This window comes from Oreochromis niloticus, linkage group LG7 (genome assembly GCF_001858045.2).
Source record: "Oreochromis niloticus isolate F11D_XX linkage group LG7, O_niloticus_UMD_NMBU, whole genome shotgun sequence".
In the NCBI taxonomy this organism is placed as follows: Eukaryota; Metazoa; Chordata; class Actinopteri; order Cichliformes; family Cichlidae; genus Oreochromis; species Oreochromis niloticus.
The window spans coordinates 39,097,798-39,115,529 of record NC_031972.2 but is presented as its reverse complement, the minus strand read 5'-3'; the positions used below and the strand labels follow the sequence as shown (position 1 = coordinate 39,115,529).

The window sequence follows — 17,732 nt, the reverse complement described above, 5'->3', positions numbered from 1 at the left end:
ATAAGAGGTACGCTGCATCGGCTACTGAAAAAAGTTCTAAGAGATTAATTAGACAGAAGGACAGACCCGAGACAAAGATGCTATTGTGTTGAAGTTTAAAAAAAAAAGGGAAGGAAGACTTGTTCAGCATTAAAATCAGATCCCACAGCACATCTATGAAATACATGTTTTAGTTTCGATGTGAGGATATCATCAAATCTGATATCTATCTAAAATAAAACGAGTAAAATGTTTTTACAGTTGGTTACATTTTAGTTTATTTGCATTTGTCAATAAAGGGATCATCTGAGTTTATTATTTATTAAAACACATCTCATATACAGTCAAATCAAATTTAATTTGGACAGACATCTTTCACTACTTTATTACTGCATGCTGTTTTTCATTTTTTATCACCAATAGTTTATAAAACTGCCACTCTTTTTTCCAGAAAAAACCCCAAAACAACACTAAATCTCTAAACACACTTGTGTTACTGCATCTGATCTCCTTTCTGACTGTTGAACCAGTTCAGGATTTCCTGTTTGTTTGTCTGCAGCCACTTGATGTTCATTCTGGTCCTCTCCAGGGCCTGATCTACAGCCAGTGTGGCAGAACCAAACCCTGTTGCGCTGTGCGCCTCTACAAACTCCTTCAGCTGTGAGAGGAATCATAGGAAAAGACCTCAGACAAAAGCTTAACATTTAAAAATTGGTTTTGTATTGTACCTAATGAATGTATACCTCCTGTAGTTCAGCAGGTGTGGAGAACCTCGCTGTGACCCCAGTGATCATAGACGCAAAGGAGAAAGAGCCCACGCCATATCTGAAAGAACACGAGAATGCTTTATTTCACAGATTCTTGGAAGCTTTGATATGATGGCCTCAGCTTTGGGATATTTCCAGTTGTGGTCAGAAATTAACATACATTCATGGGAATGAATATCATGGTTTATTTATGGTTTATTGTTTAGTTTTATTAAACCAAAGCCAAGTTACAGCTGTATACATTATGATCATCAGTGTGGTAGGCAGGGAATAAACCCAAGTGCAGGACTCCACAGACTAAACATAAACTTAAAGGGGAGCTTTACTGCCAGTACTCGAACTCAAAAATACTAAATACTCAGGAACAGATGAAACCAGGAACATGGAAACCAGGAAACACACAGGACGGGTGAACAAACAGCATGAGGAGAAATGATGGAAATGAACTGAGGCAAATGGAGGACTAAAATACACACAGGAGGTTACAAGGCAGACTAGATACACCTGGGGAACACACCTGAACAGAAACTGACTAATGAGACAGCAGGGAGAAAAGTGAACAGAATACACACAAGACAGGGGACTGTCTAAATACAACAGGAAACATAACACTGAGACAGAGACAAAGATATACAAACTTGACAGAAAAAAGGGAAAGAAACACGGAGACTGGGGAGAAAAGACCATCTGACACAACTAAACAGGGATACCAGAAACCACAGAGACAGAACACAGAGACAACCAGACAGACATGCGGAAATAGAGAGGAATCAGAAAAGGGAACTAACAAACCTATAACCAAAGCTAGGCAAGGGCCTAAAGCATTAAATAACAAAACTCAAAAGCACAAAGGAACAAATTATAAAACAATTATCAATTCAGTTCAGTTTTATTTATATGGCACCAAATCACAACGAAAGTTGCCTTAAAGCATTTTATATTATAAGGTCGAAAAACTTCCTTTTAACAGGAAGAAACTTCTAGCAGAACCAGGCTCAGGAAGGAGCTGAGCCTGGTCCATTTACTAGCACCAGCTGGGGTGAAGGGGGGAAGACAGGACAAAGACATGCTGTGAAAGAGCAACACAGATTATAATGGATAAACACATAGTGAGTGAAAAAGGTCACTGAAGAAAAAACACAGTGCGTCATGGGAATCCCTAAGCAGCCTTGACCTATTGCAGGATAACTAAGGGAGGATTCAGGGTCACCTGATCCAGCTCTAACTATATGCTTTAGCAAAAAAGAAAGTTTTAAGCCTAATCTTAAAAGTAGAGAGGGTGTCTGTCTCCCAAATCCAAACTGGGAGCTGGTTCCATAGAAGAGGAGTTTGAAAGCTGAAGGTTCTGCCTCCCATTCTACTTTTAAATATCTAGGAATGACAAATAAGCCTGCAATCGAGGAGGGAAATTATTCTAATGGGGTGATATGGCACGATAAGGTCATTAAGATTAAGATAGATTTCAGAAGCCTAAGGAGCAGAATGGTAAATGGTCGGTGGTTTTAATTGGGACCGGCTTTGTTCTGTGTCTGATAATTTTAGGGCACTGCTTGTTTTTAAATTTAACACAAATTATTCAAAGCCCCACATGCCTTAATCCCAAATCCCCAGATAAATCTTCTCTTATTGACCTTTTTTAACCAATATGCCGCATAAGTTTTCTACATCAGTAGTTTTTGCCAATGACCTGAGTGATCACTGCATGCATCTCTCTGCCAGCTGTCATTCCTCAGAGCTACCTCTTCACTTAATTAACGCCCGCTCACATCCTGGGCCATTTGACCTCAGTAAATCACATGATAGGGTGGGGCTAGGTTTCACAATGTTATGCAAACAGTCATAGACTGCTGTCTCATTACATTACATTCACTGTTCCATCAGTTCGTACGGAGCTTGGAAAGAAGGCATTGTCCTTTTCTGTCCTGTCATGAAATATATTGCAGGATTTGAGGCTCTCTCAATTGATTTCACTTCCACACTTCAAAAGATGTACAAATGTTTTTGTGAAATCATAACTGGGAACTTGTTCTTGTCTTTGATATGACTGTGTACATTAGACAAATTTAGATTTTTTATTGTTTCTTCTATTGTTGTAATTTTAATATGCTTGTCTCTCTTGTGAATGAGACATTGAGTCTCAGTGGGACTACCTGGGTAAATAAAGGTTAAATATATATATATAAAAAAATGTTAATCTGTTATTTATAAGAATAATACATGAGCTTAATAAGCAAGACTAAACCATTGATATCCATGTCCATGTTTTGATGTCCATGACTAAACCATTGATATCCATGACATGCTAACAAGGAAGATTGCTTTTTATAAATGACGTACTAAGTTTTACTAATGCCTTACTAAGCCTGTATGTATCATTTTTACCCTGTTTGTATTAGAGAAAATCCAAAGTAAATTCAAACTTGTATACCCTTTTTTAAAGTCATTATAGAACTATGCTGTACAATCTTTCCCTGGAAAAAAAAGTTAATAGAAATCATCAAGAGCCACAAATTACCATAATAATCATGCCCATGTAAACTTCTGACCACACCTGTACCAGCTCAGGTTTTGAACCCTCCTTTACTTGGCATATAAAAATCCATTCTGACTTTAATTGACCATATTAAAATATTCATTCAAGACTTAAACTGATGGTTGATAAATGCTTTCAGAATAAAAGAAGTTCTGATTATTATTTTGTCAATCAAAAAAGAGTAAAATGATATTTTAACAACAACAGTTCATACACCTTATGCTACTGTACTAAAATTCACACTCTGTGTTGATGTTTTCTGGATTTTCAGTTATTGCTCCACCTCACACATGCAAATTATTTTTATCAGTGTGATACTAACTCTGTGAACATGTATTCCCAATGCTCTCTGACAAAGTCCCAAGCCAGCTTTTGTCCTGCTCTGTTGCTGGCGACAGCTGTGATGACACTGGTGGCATCCTGCTTCCGGATGATAGTGGAGTTTAAAGTGTAAGACAGATACCTGTGAAAACAGTTAAAACAAGTTGTAGTTACTAAAGCTCCTTCACCTACGTTTATTTTTGGAGTCTCTGCTGCATCCACACTCAACTCAATGTTTCTTAAAAGGTTTAAAGCTATAATAGATTGCAAAAATAGTTTCAATTTTTATAATGAGTTCCTTTATAAGTTTTTTTTTAATGGGAGACAATACCGCTTTAAAAAAAGTGTTCTTTTCATTATATCCATTTGTTAATTCTAAGGCTTTACCCCAAGGGGCTTGCCAGGGCACAGCTCAAAAAAGGGACATGGGACTACTCTCCTGTAGGCCCACCACCCACAGGAGACTCCATGTGGGTTGGGTATGTTGTGTGGCGGGTGCCAGTCAAGGGTGGAGACCCTGGCAGACCGACCTCTGGCTACAGGGTCCGATGAGGAGGATATGGAACATTACTTCCCTGGTGGGGCTAGGAAGCTGGACAGACCTGTGCACACAAATGTATAGTGACGGTGCGCTGGGAACACCTAGCAGAGGCCTTGGTCAGCAAGATCTTCAACTCTCACCTCTGGCAGAGCTTCGACAGCATTCCAAAGGATACTGGGCACACTGAGTCCGAATGGACCATGTTCAGCACCTCCAATGCTGAGGCTGCTGCACTGAGCTGTGGCCTGTCATGGTGGCAGACAACAGAGGGGAAGGAAGCCATCAGGTTGAGGGAGTCCAGTCGGGCTTGGTTAGCCTGTGGGACTTTGGAGGCAGTCAACGGGTACTGGCAGGCAAAGCAGAATGCGGCTCAGGCAGTGAGTAAAGCAAAAACGTGGATGTGGGAGGAGCTCAGTGAGACTATGGAAAAAGACTTTCGGACCGCCTCGAATCAATTCTGGCAAACCATTAGGTGACTCAGAAGGGGAAAAAGGTGCTCTACCAACATTGTGCACAGTGTGGGTGGAGTGCTGCTGATTTCAAATGAGGATATCATTGAGTGGTGGAAGGAATACTTTTAAGAACCTCCTTAATCCCACTGACACGTCTTGCATTGAGGAAGCAGAGTCTGGGAACTAAGGGAGACAGCTCATGCATGACTGTAGCAGTTAAGCAATTCTTTGGTGGCAAGTCCCCTGAGGTGGATTAGTTTCAACCTGAGTTCCTGAAAGCTCTGGATGTTGTAGGGCTGTCTTAGTTGACACGCCTCTTCAGTGTTGAGTGTGGATGTGTCAGTACCTCTGGACTGGCAGACCGGGGTGGTGGTTCCCATTTTCAACAATCTTTCAAGAAACCCAGTGATGAAGGCTACAGACCTTGTTGAACAAGTGAATTGTGAGAAGTTTCTTAATAGAGTCCAGTGATTGGGCCTGCCACACCAAAGGCTCTGTCCCCAAAGGTAAGGAAGTTGGTGTGAGGAACAGAAAGCAGACTCATGGCTGAGGACCATAGTGTCAGAGTAAGTGTTGTATAGGTGAAGGTAGTCAGAAGGATGCTGAGGGGCTGGGTCACTCAGGGACTTGTAAGTTAGAAGAAGGCTCTTATAAATGGCCTGTAAATGGTAAATGGCCTGTATTTATATAGCGCTTTACTAGTCCCTAAGGACCCCAAAGCGCTTTACATATCCAGTCATCCACCCATTGGTGATGGCAAGCTACATTGTAGCCACAGCCACCCTGGGGCACACTGACAGAGGCGAGGCTGCTGGACACCGGGCCCTCTGACCACCACCAGTAGGCAACGGGTGAAGTGTCTTGCCCAAGGACACAACGACCGAGACTGTCCGAGCGGGGCTCGAACCGGCAACCTTCCGATTACAAGGCGAACTCACAACTCTTGAGCCACGATCACTTCATTATAAGTAATGCGTGAGCCTGTGGAGATTTTTAGGGTGGGGGTGATATGTTGTCAGAGCTTAGTGTGTGTTAGAAGCCTGAGAACAGAGTTCTGGAGATGCTGGAGACTCTCCAAGGCTTTGCACCATTTCAGCAGGTGTTTACAAAGGCAAGAATGAGGGTCTCTCCTACAAATTCTGTGAGTGATGACCAAAGTCATTACTCACTCAGTGACAGATGCCACTTTGAGGCAACAGTTGTAATTTGGCACTACATAAATAATATTGAAGTTAATTTAATGGTCATTAGGTGTAAAAAAAAAAAAAAAAATCTGCTTTGTTAAAAGATTTGATTTGAGCCTGGAATTAAAGTGTGGAGTCCAAAATGACACCCAGCAAACTCCCTGACTTCATTTATGGGCCACATAAGGGATTTTCTTACTGACTTGTTACATCAGTATATGTTCCATTTATTTGTGCAAAGGAAGAAGGACACACATACCTGTTTAGCAGCTCCGTGTTGTTTGTGCAGGCCAATGCAAACATGAGTTTGTTGGCCTCATTTGCTACAGAAGCAATCTTAAATTGTGACCATCCAAACTCCCACTCAGCCTTATCACCTGCTGCAATGGCACTGCAGTACACCACTGAACGCAGGTTGGGGTGGATCCTGAAAAGGTTACAGTTAACACACTGCTGAGTAAGTATCTTAAAATACATCCTCTTAAAAAGACTCACTGTTAGACTCGCTGATTTCTCACCAGTGCCTCCCAACCAGTCTAACCCAACTCGTCACACTTGTCGACTAGTGAGTTGACATTTCCCGTTAGAACTGATGGCAAAAATGGCTTGTACTTCTACTTACTAGCCTTCAGTTTAGCCTTTACCTTAGCTCTTGTTCATCAGCCTCAGAATGGCATCCTCAACTTCAGTAATATGTGGTGTCTAACCCCATATCTGGTCCATTATAAAGCCAAAAAGATGATCTCTTGCGTACATTAATTGTCCAGAGTTGTGCACATCACGATACTCCAAAAATACACACTTAAAACTGCACACTCTCTCAAGAGCTACTCAGACTTGCTGCCACTCAATATGGTGAATTATTTAAATTTGAATGATTTCAGAGTTAACTCAGTTTATCTTTAAACTTTGTTGAACCTACTTCCTTGAATTTTGTCCACATGTAGCAGAATGTCTGTGAAGGTTCTCAGTCATCCAGGTCATCGTAGTCAAAGGAGTTTGCAAAGAAAAAGCGTCTGGACTTAAAGAAGTCCAGACGCTTTTTCTTTGCAAACTCCTTTGACCACATGTAGCAGAGTGACTGACTTTTCAGGAAAAGCTGGCCACTTGCATCTGTTGGTTCATTAATATTTGCCTCTTTTCTCCTTTTTTTTTAATCTTATTGAATATTTATCAGTGGTTCATTTATTCTTCATTGAGAAATTCATCCTATGCAAAAGAAAAAGGCTGATATTGCACAATCACAAGTCACAAGATCATAAGAGGATTCTGCTATATTTACAATCTCTGAAAACTCTCAATAACATCCTCAAAGTGCAAAAAGACTTTTTGTACTCTGCTGCCAGAGATGCTGATTATAAAACTAATAGATTCAAGTCTGTTATGCTGCTCTGCTGTTATCTGGGAACATGCAACCAAACCCCGGCCCAATAAAAAACATTCTCAGACCAGCAGATTTTAAACATAGATTAGATCTTTGCCTTTTACATTTTAATGTTAGAAGTCTCCTCCCTAAAACTGACATGATAAATATCTAGGTTATCACAACTGATAATAATATCATGGTTCTATCAGAGATGCAGTTTAAAAAGTTAATGCACAATTGTGATTGTAATTGATAGCTACAATATTTACAAATCCAGTTGTTCTAGTATAAGTGATGGAGATGTAATATCTTAAACCACAATTTTGTGGATGCTTACTAAATGCTTTTTACTAAAAAGCAAGCAAGCAAGTGTTTGGCACTCTGAATTGCTTGCTGTTAAAGTGAATATATCCAAGGATCTGGTGTATGGGTATACAAGTGTAATGGTACTATTGCGGATAGGACATTTAATTAAGATCTTTATATCATTTAGTTCATTTTTGCCTTGGACAAGAAGCAGTACTGTGCAGCTGTTTGTTGATATGTCCAAGGCATTTGATTCAGTCGTATATGACCTGCTCTTAGGCTGACTCAGTGATATTGGTTTGAGTAATAGGAATTGGGTGGTTCACGTTCAAAATTCAATTTTAAGCTTTGTTTTATTTTCTATTTTTATTAATAATATTGGGAATACTATGTTGGCAGTTACACTACACCTTAATGTAAATAAGACAGTGGTTGGATAGTTCTATTCTGAGTCTGAGCTTGGGGCTGCCTTCCAACAGCTGCAGGCATTACTGCATGGTTTAAAGTTCGCTCTTAATACTAAGAATGTGTGCATTGTGTGGAAACAATGCACATGGAAACAAAGCTAGCATTACCAAGTTAACAGGCTAATTCTTTTCAGTTAGACTCAAAATAAATGTTTAAGATGGCTCATATAAATATTGTGTTTTTGGAAAGGTTCTGGAAATGTGTGCTTTTTGCCCTGATACGCTCTATGGCAGGGGTCTCGAACTCCAGTCCTCGAGGGTCACTGTCCTGAAACTTTTCCATGTGTCTCTGCTGCAACACAAGTGAATACAATTTGTAGGTCATTAGCAAGACTCTATAGAACTTGAATGCATACTGAGGTGGGAATTCAGCCATTTGATTCATGTTACAGCAGCTCATGAGTGAATGAACGTGGTGCAATAAAAGTACTTTTAAAAGTACATTTTTCCAAACAAATGTTTAAGATTTTCTAAACAAATGTTTATATTTACTTAAATTTACTTGAGTAGAGTTAGGGGTTGCCACTTCAGCATGTAGTCAAGTTCTATAGAGTCTTGCTAATGACCTGCTACTCTTATTCATGTGTTTTGCAACAGGGACACATGGAAAAGTTTCAGGACACCGGCCCTTGAAGACTGCAGTTCAAGACCCCTGCTCTATGGAACATGCCATATATGAATTTCCTTGTTGCCCAGAAGGTGGAAAATGTAAAAAAGCCCAAAAAGTATCACATTAAAGCACAGTGATTGAAAAGTAGTTTATAAAGTTGACCAACATATTTTGTTGAGGTTCCTCCATCCATTTGTTGAACCATGTGGTTGTCAAGCTATTGCATTCTGGTACCCCACTCCTGCACGCCATACGAATGGCATTCTCCTGGTTATATCTGCAAGAAGAGACAGGCATCGTTATATCTGAAGCATCAGTAATTTAATTGTAGCCACACAGAAAAATGTATGTCTACTAAGATCAAAGTTGGTGAAGTTTTGTCTCTTGTAGAAAATTTTCCCTTTATGTTCTTCCATCTTCATCCTTATTAAGACTAGATACAGTCAGTTAAAGGTCAAAAAAAAATTCTGGAAACAACTGCTGGTGTCCATAGTGTCAGGGGCTGGGTCTGTGAGCCAACGTTTTGAGTTTATTTTGTATTTTTTGATATTTCTGATGTTAGAGTGCCATAATATAAAGTAATTGTGGTATTGTTTAGTCAGGGTTTTCTTTCATCCATGTCTCCATGAATTATGAGTCTTTTCCTGTCCTCTATATAGTCTGTCTTGTCCTCTGTGTTTTACTTTCTGTTATGCCAGTGCTTGATTCTCTCCCTATGTTCTATGTCTCTGCAGGTATTTCATGTCTGCATGTTCCATGTTCTAATTGTCAAGCTTGTGTTGTCATGTCTATGTTCCATGCTGTTTCCTGTTTTATTGTGATAAACCCTGTCCTGTGTGCAGTGTGTTCCCACTGGTTCCCCATCCGCTTATTACCCTTCTGTGTATTTAAGTCCTCTGTCTTCCTCTGTTCAGTGTTGGGTTATCTGTTTGTCTGGCTACATGTTTCTGTGAGTTTCAGCTTTTCATGTCTCAGGTTTTTCTCTCAAGCTCCTGTTCAGGTTCATGTTCTGTTTATCTCATGTTATAGTAGTTCATATTTTTGTTCAGGCCATGCTCATGTCACAGTTTTCATGTTTTAGTTTCTCCCAGTTTAGGTTTCAGTTCTCGCCCCCTGTTCACCTTGCTTTGTGCTAATTTTTGTTAGCCAAATAAACTTCTCGCTTTTTGTTATACTTAGTTTCCTCTCCTCCATGTCAGCTTTTGGAACCGCTTCTCAAACTCACCAGCCGCTCAGCAATGACGCATAGACTAATAACTATTTTATATTCCTAGATTCTTCTTATTAACTTAAGTGATTTTTAAAAAAATTTGTTTTTCTGTTTGTCTTCATAAAACTAGAGTCAGTTACAGAGACACATTGGACTGGTGTAAAGTAGTGTATATAGCCCATCTCCTCCTTAATGGGTGAGCCAATCTAAACAAAACTTAGCATTTATACTGTCAAGTCTCAGTTCTTTTTAATTTCATATAGATTGTTTATTTCATAATTAGTTTCACGTGTTTCATTTGACGTACATTGCCTGTATGGTCACCAAAATTTGTACCATGGACTTTTCTTTGAGTCAGCACTAAATAAGAAATAAAAACTTTGATAAAGCACAGAATCTTAGCAAATCACTAGCTTTTTGCTAATATAAAGATAGGCTAGATAAAAACAATTAATTTCATGAGATTGTTCTTATATAGCACTTTTCTACTCTACTTCAGCACTCAAAGCATATATATATATATATATATATATACATATACACACATATATATACACACACATCTATATATACATATATATATATATACATATATATATATATATAGATGTGTGTGTGTGTATATATATATGTATGTGTGTGTGTGTGTGTGTGTGTGTGTGTGTGTGTGTATATATATATATATATATATATATATATATATATATATATGTGTGTGTGTGTGTGTGCGTGTGTGTGTATATATATATATATATATATATATATACATATATGTGTGTGTGTGTGTGTGTGTGTGTATATATGTATATATATGTGTGTGTGTGTATATATATGTATATATATATTGAGAGTGATGCTCAAACTGAATGCCCTATGTGTGCAAAAGACTGCACATACACAATCACGTGTTCACAAATATAAATAGATATTGGCAAAGGTTTTTTTTCTTTCATTTTAGTTCTGTAGTTTGATGGCATTAAAGCTGGAATAAGCTACACACATAAAAACTGTCTCACTCAGGCAGACAAGTCATAACAGAACAGGAAAGTTCTGCATTAAAGTGTATAAAATATAACTGCTAGATGTCAGTAGACTGTAGATTGCAGTCAGCTAAGTTCTGTTTTCTTACCACTCTCATTCCACAGTTCATCTAAAGTGGCCAATGAAGGACAACTCTTTCTGGGTGCCGTTCATCTGTAGTGTATGTAGGCTGTCAGTCTGCTGTTTACCTCAGTTGAGGTTTGCACTACAAAGCAGGCTTATGCAGGTAACTTCAAAATTCTAAAATACTGAGGACCATGTAATATTTCAGTTTTTCTTTTTTAATAAATCTGCAAAAATGTCAACAATTCTGTGTTTTTCTGTCAATATGGGGTGCTGTATGTACATTAATGAGGAAAAAAATGAACTTAAATGATTTTAGCAAATGGCTGCAATATAACAAAGAGTGAAAAATTTAAGGGGATCTGAATACTTTCAGTACCCACTGTATATTTCTCAGTACATGTTTAGAATTTTTTCATTTATTCATGTGGCCATGCATTTATAAATAAAAGTACTTTGTCCTTGGAAGAAGGACCAAGATTTATCTGTGATACATTACTATATTAGAGTAAGAACTATAACACTAGAATACAGTCTAGGAGAAATCTAAAACTAAGTGAAATTGGGGTTAGCAAAACTTAACTTAAGTACAAAAAAAATGTCCAAAAAAAAAACTACTGTCCAGCACTCAAGCCAACTGCTAAATCAGATTTCTTTTTGTTTTTACACACTGATTACAAGGAGGAATATATGGCAAATCATTTGTGGATTGATGATTATTTTGTAGGAATAAGACGGGAAAGAGATTTTTAGACTATAATAACCCATTTGGATTGTGGTTCGACTCTTTATTTATTTATTTTTCTAGATCTATATAAGCTGCTGTTTCTCTGATGTCTTGTAACCTATACTCATCTACTTATCTTTATATTTGGTTTGCGTTTACAGGTGGACTATGTATCCTGGTGAGTATACTTACTGATCAGTGTGTTGTACAGGAACACTGCTCCAGTCTGAGGTCATGTTCTTGAAGTATAGGAATAGTGGAGTCACCTGTTTTTTTATGTAGTCCTAAAAATCAAGAGTTAAGGAGAGTTTATCTGCAGAAAATGTTTTCTTCCAAAGTCACAGTTGGATAAACAGTCATAGAGAGTAAAGGAACCTTTCTTAAAAAGCTAAACTTTGGAAAGTATTCACCTGCATAGGCTGATAGACATCAGTACGGTCTAACATGAGGTAATAATAGTCCAGATTATTGAGAGCAGATTGCCAGGGCATGTACTCTGTTTCCTTTGACAAGTAGGAGGTTGTCCTGAGGGCTAGAGAGGTGGAGAGCAGCTGAGCCCTGCAGAAAGAATACACGAGAATAAATAATAATAATAATATTACAGCAAAGAATTGACCACAAACAAATTTCTTTATTCAATAAATCTTACGACACTGGAAAACCTCTTTTCACCACATTTGTGAGAATACATTTGTGGTTTGAGCAGCAGAATTGAGTATCCCAGGGGCTGACGATCAGGTGCCAATCAGGTATCTGACTAACAGGACCAGTGAGCATGGACCCTTCTACAGTGGTCTCTACAGATCCCTCACACCCTGGACAGAGTTTTTGACCTGCTGCCTTCTGGCAGACGGTATAGAAGCCAGCAGACCAGGACCACCCAACACAGGAACTGTTTCTTTCCCCTTGCTATTTCCCTCCTAAATAGTTGAACTGTCACATTGCTTCACACTGCCATACTGCAACTGCACCTTATGTACATTCTGTGGTATTCTTTTTTGTAATCCTGTAGTTTTTGTATATAAGGATTTAGATTTTTTTAAATGGTGGTTTATGTATATTGTTCATTGTGTTGCTCACATATTGTGTGCTTTTACCTTGTTGTGCTTGAAAGACACCATTGACCGGAACCAAATTCCTTGTATGTGTTTGTGCATATACTTTGCCAATAAATGCGATTCTGATTCTTGTCAGTTGATGTCTGCTCTAAGCGTGCCATATTTCACTGATCTGGATATGGCCCATGCCATAAAGCAACTTTAAGGTGGTGTTCTCCCAACCCAACTTCCAGCATAATGAGCCCTAGTATCATCTCCAAATTGAACACAAAATTCCATATAACAGGGAATTTGAGAGACAGGGCTCGAAATGAGAACCCCAAGAAGATGACACTGCAAGAAGGCCAGGAACCGCAGTTAGTCTTCAACAGATTTGCAGTCAAGGTTTGCAGGATGATGAAGCCGGTGGCTCTCTACCCAGAACAGACTGGACACAGCCAAACTCTGGTCTTACAGTACCTCCAGGAAGCCTGCCATGGGTGCCTTTCACCATCAGGCCCATTTGAGCTGATGTTGGGAACATGTGCACTGGTGCATCATGAACATGTGGAGGAATGTTATGTTCAGTGTTGAGCCCAGATTCTGTCTATGACATTTAGCAAATAAACTCTCATACAATGTGAGAAGGTAATAAAACTGTTTATTAAAGGGAGAGTGTGATTTTTAGAACACTTGAACCTCAAATTAGTCGGCATAATGTTAGCTCATAATCTGTTGTTGTTGTGTAGCTGGCTTGCTGTCTGCAGATAGGAGGGTTGCATGTCTAATATGCTGATAATTAATTGTGACAATATCTGCATTAAAATAAGTATGTTTATGCACATTGCTGTATGTTTATGCTTTTGTGTTGTGTCAAGAGCCCTGACTTTGTTCAGTATATCAAGCATCAGGTTAGGAGGAAGAGGATGATTTTTTTTATTCAGATGGTGGTCTCTTTACTTCGTGTTTTCATTTATTTGGTGAAAGGGGCCAGAAAATAAAACATTAGTATGACCCTTAAAACCTTTAGTCAGAAGATGCTGTGCCGCTGTGGCACGCAAAACGCTAAGAGTTTGCTTTTCCTCTGCTCTAGTAAGACTGGCAAATCCCGGAGTTGGTGTTTTTTTACCAGGCTATGTCCTTCAATGCACATATTAAACAAATATGTAGGACTGCTAAAATTAGGAACATCCTGTTTTTTAAAGTGATGTTGAAAAACTAGTTCATGCATTGATTACTTCAAGGCTTGGCTATTGTAATTCATTTTTATCAGGCTGTCCTAAGAACTCAACGAAAAGCCTTCAGTTGGTCCAAAATGCTGCAGCAGGAGTACTTACATAGACTAGAAAGGGAGAGCATATTTCACCCATACTGGATTTTCTTCATTGGCTCCTTTATAAATCCAAAAATCAAATTTAAAATCCTTCTCCTCACATAAAAGGTCTTGAATAAGCAGGCCCCATTTTATCTTAAAGTCCTCAGTGTCTGATGTTGCCCCAATAGAACACTTTGCTGTCAGACTGCAGGCTTACTTGTAGTTCCTTTGGAATGGTAGGGTTTCACGTTGAGGACAGAACACAGAGACTAGGACATGAAAAGGAACTAACATAATCAAACAAGACATCCTGAACAAATATACATGAGAAACTCAGAAGCACAAGGAAATACTAAACTCAGAATAAAAAAATACTGAGCATGAACTTAAATCATCTCTGAAATCCAAAAGAAAGACCGAGGTGTCCACAACAAAAAACTGGGTCAAAGATCCAGGACCATGGCACCAGCTTCCTTTCCACTTTTCATTCTCTTCATAGCTGCCCTTACTTCTTCATTACTAATCATCTGTATTTCCTGATTATAAATAATAGAAATGTAAGCTTCCAAAACTTTAAATTGAAAAACAGCAATTAACTAAGTCTGGAGGGAAAATGTAGTTACTGAAAAGCAAAAGGTGGCATCAAAAGAAAAGATCTGTGTAAAAACTTAAAGCTTGCACTTGAGTCAGTACTTTATTGTCTTGAATAGGAAAAGTTATATAGTTACTTTTTTATCAGTGGGTATATCTAAAAGACACCAGAATTACTATAACTGGAAATTAGTGAAAAACTGCAACTTAATGGACCTACCTGGCCAGACTGAATGCATCATCCACAAGTTGTGCTCTGTTTATCACTGGTATAACCTGGAATGATATAGATTCTTGCTGAAGACATCAAAACTATGAACGAACACATATGGACTTCTATAGTAAACAAAAAGTGTGAAATAACTCAAAACATGTTTTATATTTTAGTTTCTACTAAATAATTCCCCTTTACTTTGATTACTTCTTTGCACACTCTTGGCATTCTCTCGATGAGCTTCATGATGTAGTCACCTAAAATGTTTTTTTTTCAACAGTCTTGAAGGAGTTCCAAGAGATTCTGAGCACTTGTTGGCCCTTTTGCCTTCACTCTGGGGTCCATCTCATCCCAAACCATCTCGATTGGGTTAAGGTAAGATGACTGTGGAGGCCATCTGGTGCAGCACTCCATCTCCCTCTTTCTTGGTCAAATAGCCCTTACTCAGCCTGGAGGTGTGTTTGGGGTCATTGTCCAACTAAACACAAACAGGATGGGATGGCATGTTGCTGCAGGATGCTGTGGTAGCCACGCTGGTTCAGTGTGCCTTCAATTTTCAAGAAATCCCAAACAGTGTCACCAGCAAAGCACCCCCAGACTATCACACCACCTCCATGCTTCGTGGTGGGAACCACACATGTAGAGACCATTTGTTTTCATCTTTTCTGCGTCACACAAAGAGACGGCGAGTGGAACCAAAGATCTCAAATTTGGACTCATCAGACCAAAGCACAGATTTCCACTGGTCTAATGTCCATTCCTTGTGTTTCTTGGCCCAAACAAATCTCTTCTGCTTGCTGCTTTTTCTTAGTAGTGGTTTCTTAGCAGCTATTTGACCATAAAGGCCTGATTCATGCGGCCTCCTCTGAACAGTTGATGTAGAGATGTGTCTACTGCTGGAACTCTGTGCGGCATTTATCTGGGCTCTAATCTGAGGTGTTGTTAACTTGCAATTTTTGAGGCTGGTGACTTGGATGATTTTATCAACAGAGGTGACTCTTGGCCTTCCTTGTTGTGGTCCTGTTGTGAGCCAGTTTCGTTGTAGCGCTTGATGGTTTTTGCAACTGCACTCGGGGACACAATCAAAATTTTTGTAATTTTCCAGACTGACTGACCTTCAGTTCTTAAAATAATGATGGACTATCATTTGTCTTTACTTAGCTGATTGGTCTTTGCCATCATATAAATTCTTACAGTTGTCAAACTGGGGCTGTCATTTGTCCTTACCACTTACCACTAGGTAATTGGTAAGAATACCTCAGGCAGCAGAAACCCAAGAAAGAGGAGGAACCATCATGGAAGGATAGGCCCCTGCTTGGTATGTACCACCCGGACATAGTAGTGGTGGACAAGCAGAAGACAGCCGTAGTGACAGCCTTAGCAATACCGAATGATAGCAACATCAGGAAGAAGGAACACGAGAAGCTGGAGAAGTACCAGGGGCTCAGAGTCTCAGGGGATGGGTCTGTGACCCAGCATTTCGAGTTCATTTTGTAATTTTTTATTTCTTATATTATATCGAAAATATGCGAAAATAAACGTCTTGTGTTGGTATTATCAGTTAGGATTTAGTTAAGTGTTATTCCAGTTTAGGTTTTCATTTATGTCCCCTTGTGTGAGTCTGTTCTTGTCCTCTGTGTCAGTATGACTTGTATTTCTTGTCTGTGTGTTTCATGTTGTCAAGCCAGTGTTGTCCCATCTATGTCTCTCCATGTTTCCTGGTTTATTTTGAACGTCTCTTTCTATGTTCAATGTGCTTAGTGTTACTCTTCCCTGTGGTGTCATGATGTTCATTTGTGTCAGCTGTTTCCCTATGTGTTTCCACTTTCCCTGATCACCTCTTGTGTGTATTTAGTCTGTGTGTTCCATGCAGTCTTTGTCGGGTCGTCTGTTTGTGTTCATCTCGAATCAGGTCAAGTCTCAGAGTTTTCCCTACTGTTCAGGTTCATGTTCAAGTTTGGTTTATTTCATAGTTCCATACTCGCATGTTCCTTTTCAGTTTCATGGTCTTATCCATTGAAACTGTTTTGATTGGTTGATTGATTGATAATACTTTATTTATCCCGAGGAAAATTGTTTTCATAGCTAGTTTAGTATTTCCCAGAGTAGGTCTTAGTTTTGTTTTGCCATCGGCTGCAATAAAAGCTCGCTTTTTGTTTAAACCTCAGTTCATCTCTCCTGTGTCTGCATTTGGGTCCATTTCAGAAATACACCGGCGTTCCCCTCTGTGACACAGAGAAGAGCTCGAGAAGATGTGGAGGGTGAAAGTAACAGTGGTTCCAGTGGTAATCGGAGCACTTGGTGGAGTAACTCCCCCCGAGCTAGGTGTGGCTTCACCAAATCCCAGGAACAACATCCGAGATCTGGTTGAGGACCTGAGTTTGAAGGATAAAGACTGCCCACAGGGTTGAGAAGGGAATTTTTTTATATGTACATATGCATATCTCATTATGCATATGCATAAATACTGATGACAGAAAATGACAAAATTGATGTCCTGCATTAAATGAGAAAAAGTGAAGAGAGTGTCTGTGTACCTTGTGATCTGTATTAAGCTGGGTGAAAAGGCGTTCCCAGTTTCCTAAGTCATAGTTTACCCGGTAATATCCAGTTACATTAATGTTGGCCAGTACCCAAAAACCATCACTCCTCATTTCGAAGTTTATCACTGATGGAGGAAAAGAAAAAAAACACATGCTTAAAATTTCAAAAACGTTTAATAACACTTGTATTGTACTTGTAAAACCACATTAAAACTGTGTACCAGCTTTACCTTCCTTTTCCATGAGCCACCAGATATCTTTCTGGACCATACCATCTCTCATCCATCGAATAGGAATCAGCCACTCATAGCTGGGGAAGGAAACACATTTAGCGTCATTCATATACGAAACAAGTTACTAACAGGTGCAGCTCTGAGAAATACTAGTGGATTTAATATTTCTATTTAATTTGATTTAGCAATTCACTGTTTAAATGGACCTTAAATAAGGTGATCCAATAAAGTT

The 17,732-nt window shown here is 39.0% G+C and overlaps 1 protein-coding gene across 1 annotated transcript in view; it reads right to left on the bottom strand.

The window, feature by feature from the left end:
* Positions 1-246: 246 nt before the first annotated feature.
* LOC100707734 (aminopeptidase N) overlaps positions 247-17,732 on the bottom strand; it is a 34,148-nt gene continuing 16,662 nt past the window's right edge. The window contains exons 14-23 of the mRNA XM_005454259.4: positions 17,498-17,577; positions 17,262-17,392; positions 14,731-14,786; positions 11,978-12,125; positions 11,760-11,851; positions 8,693-8,803; positions 6,037-6,204; positions 3,602-3,742; positions 723-804; positions 247-637 (exon numbers count right to left, since the gene is read on the bottom strand). Of these exons, the coding sequence (XP_005454316.1) occupies positions 473-637; positions 723-804; positions 3,602-3,742; positions 6,037-6,204; positions 8,693-8,803; positions 11,760-11,851; positions 11,978-12,125; positions 14,731-14,786; positions 17,262-17,392; positions 17,498-17,577 (1,174 nt within the window). The 3' untranslated portion in view covers positions 247-472. The remainder of the gene's footprint in view (positions 638-722; positions 805-3,601; positions 3,743-6,036; positions 6,205-8,692; positions 8,804-11,759; positions 11,852-11,977; positions 12,126-14,730; positions 14,787-17,261; positions 17,393-17,497; positions 17,578-17,732) is intronic.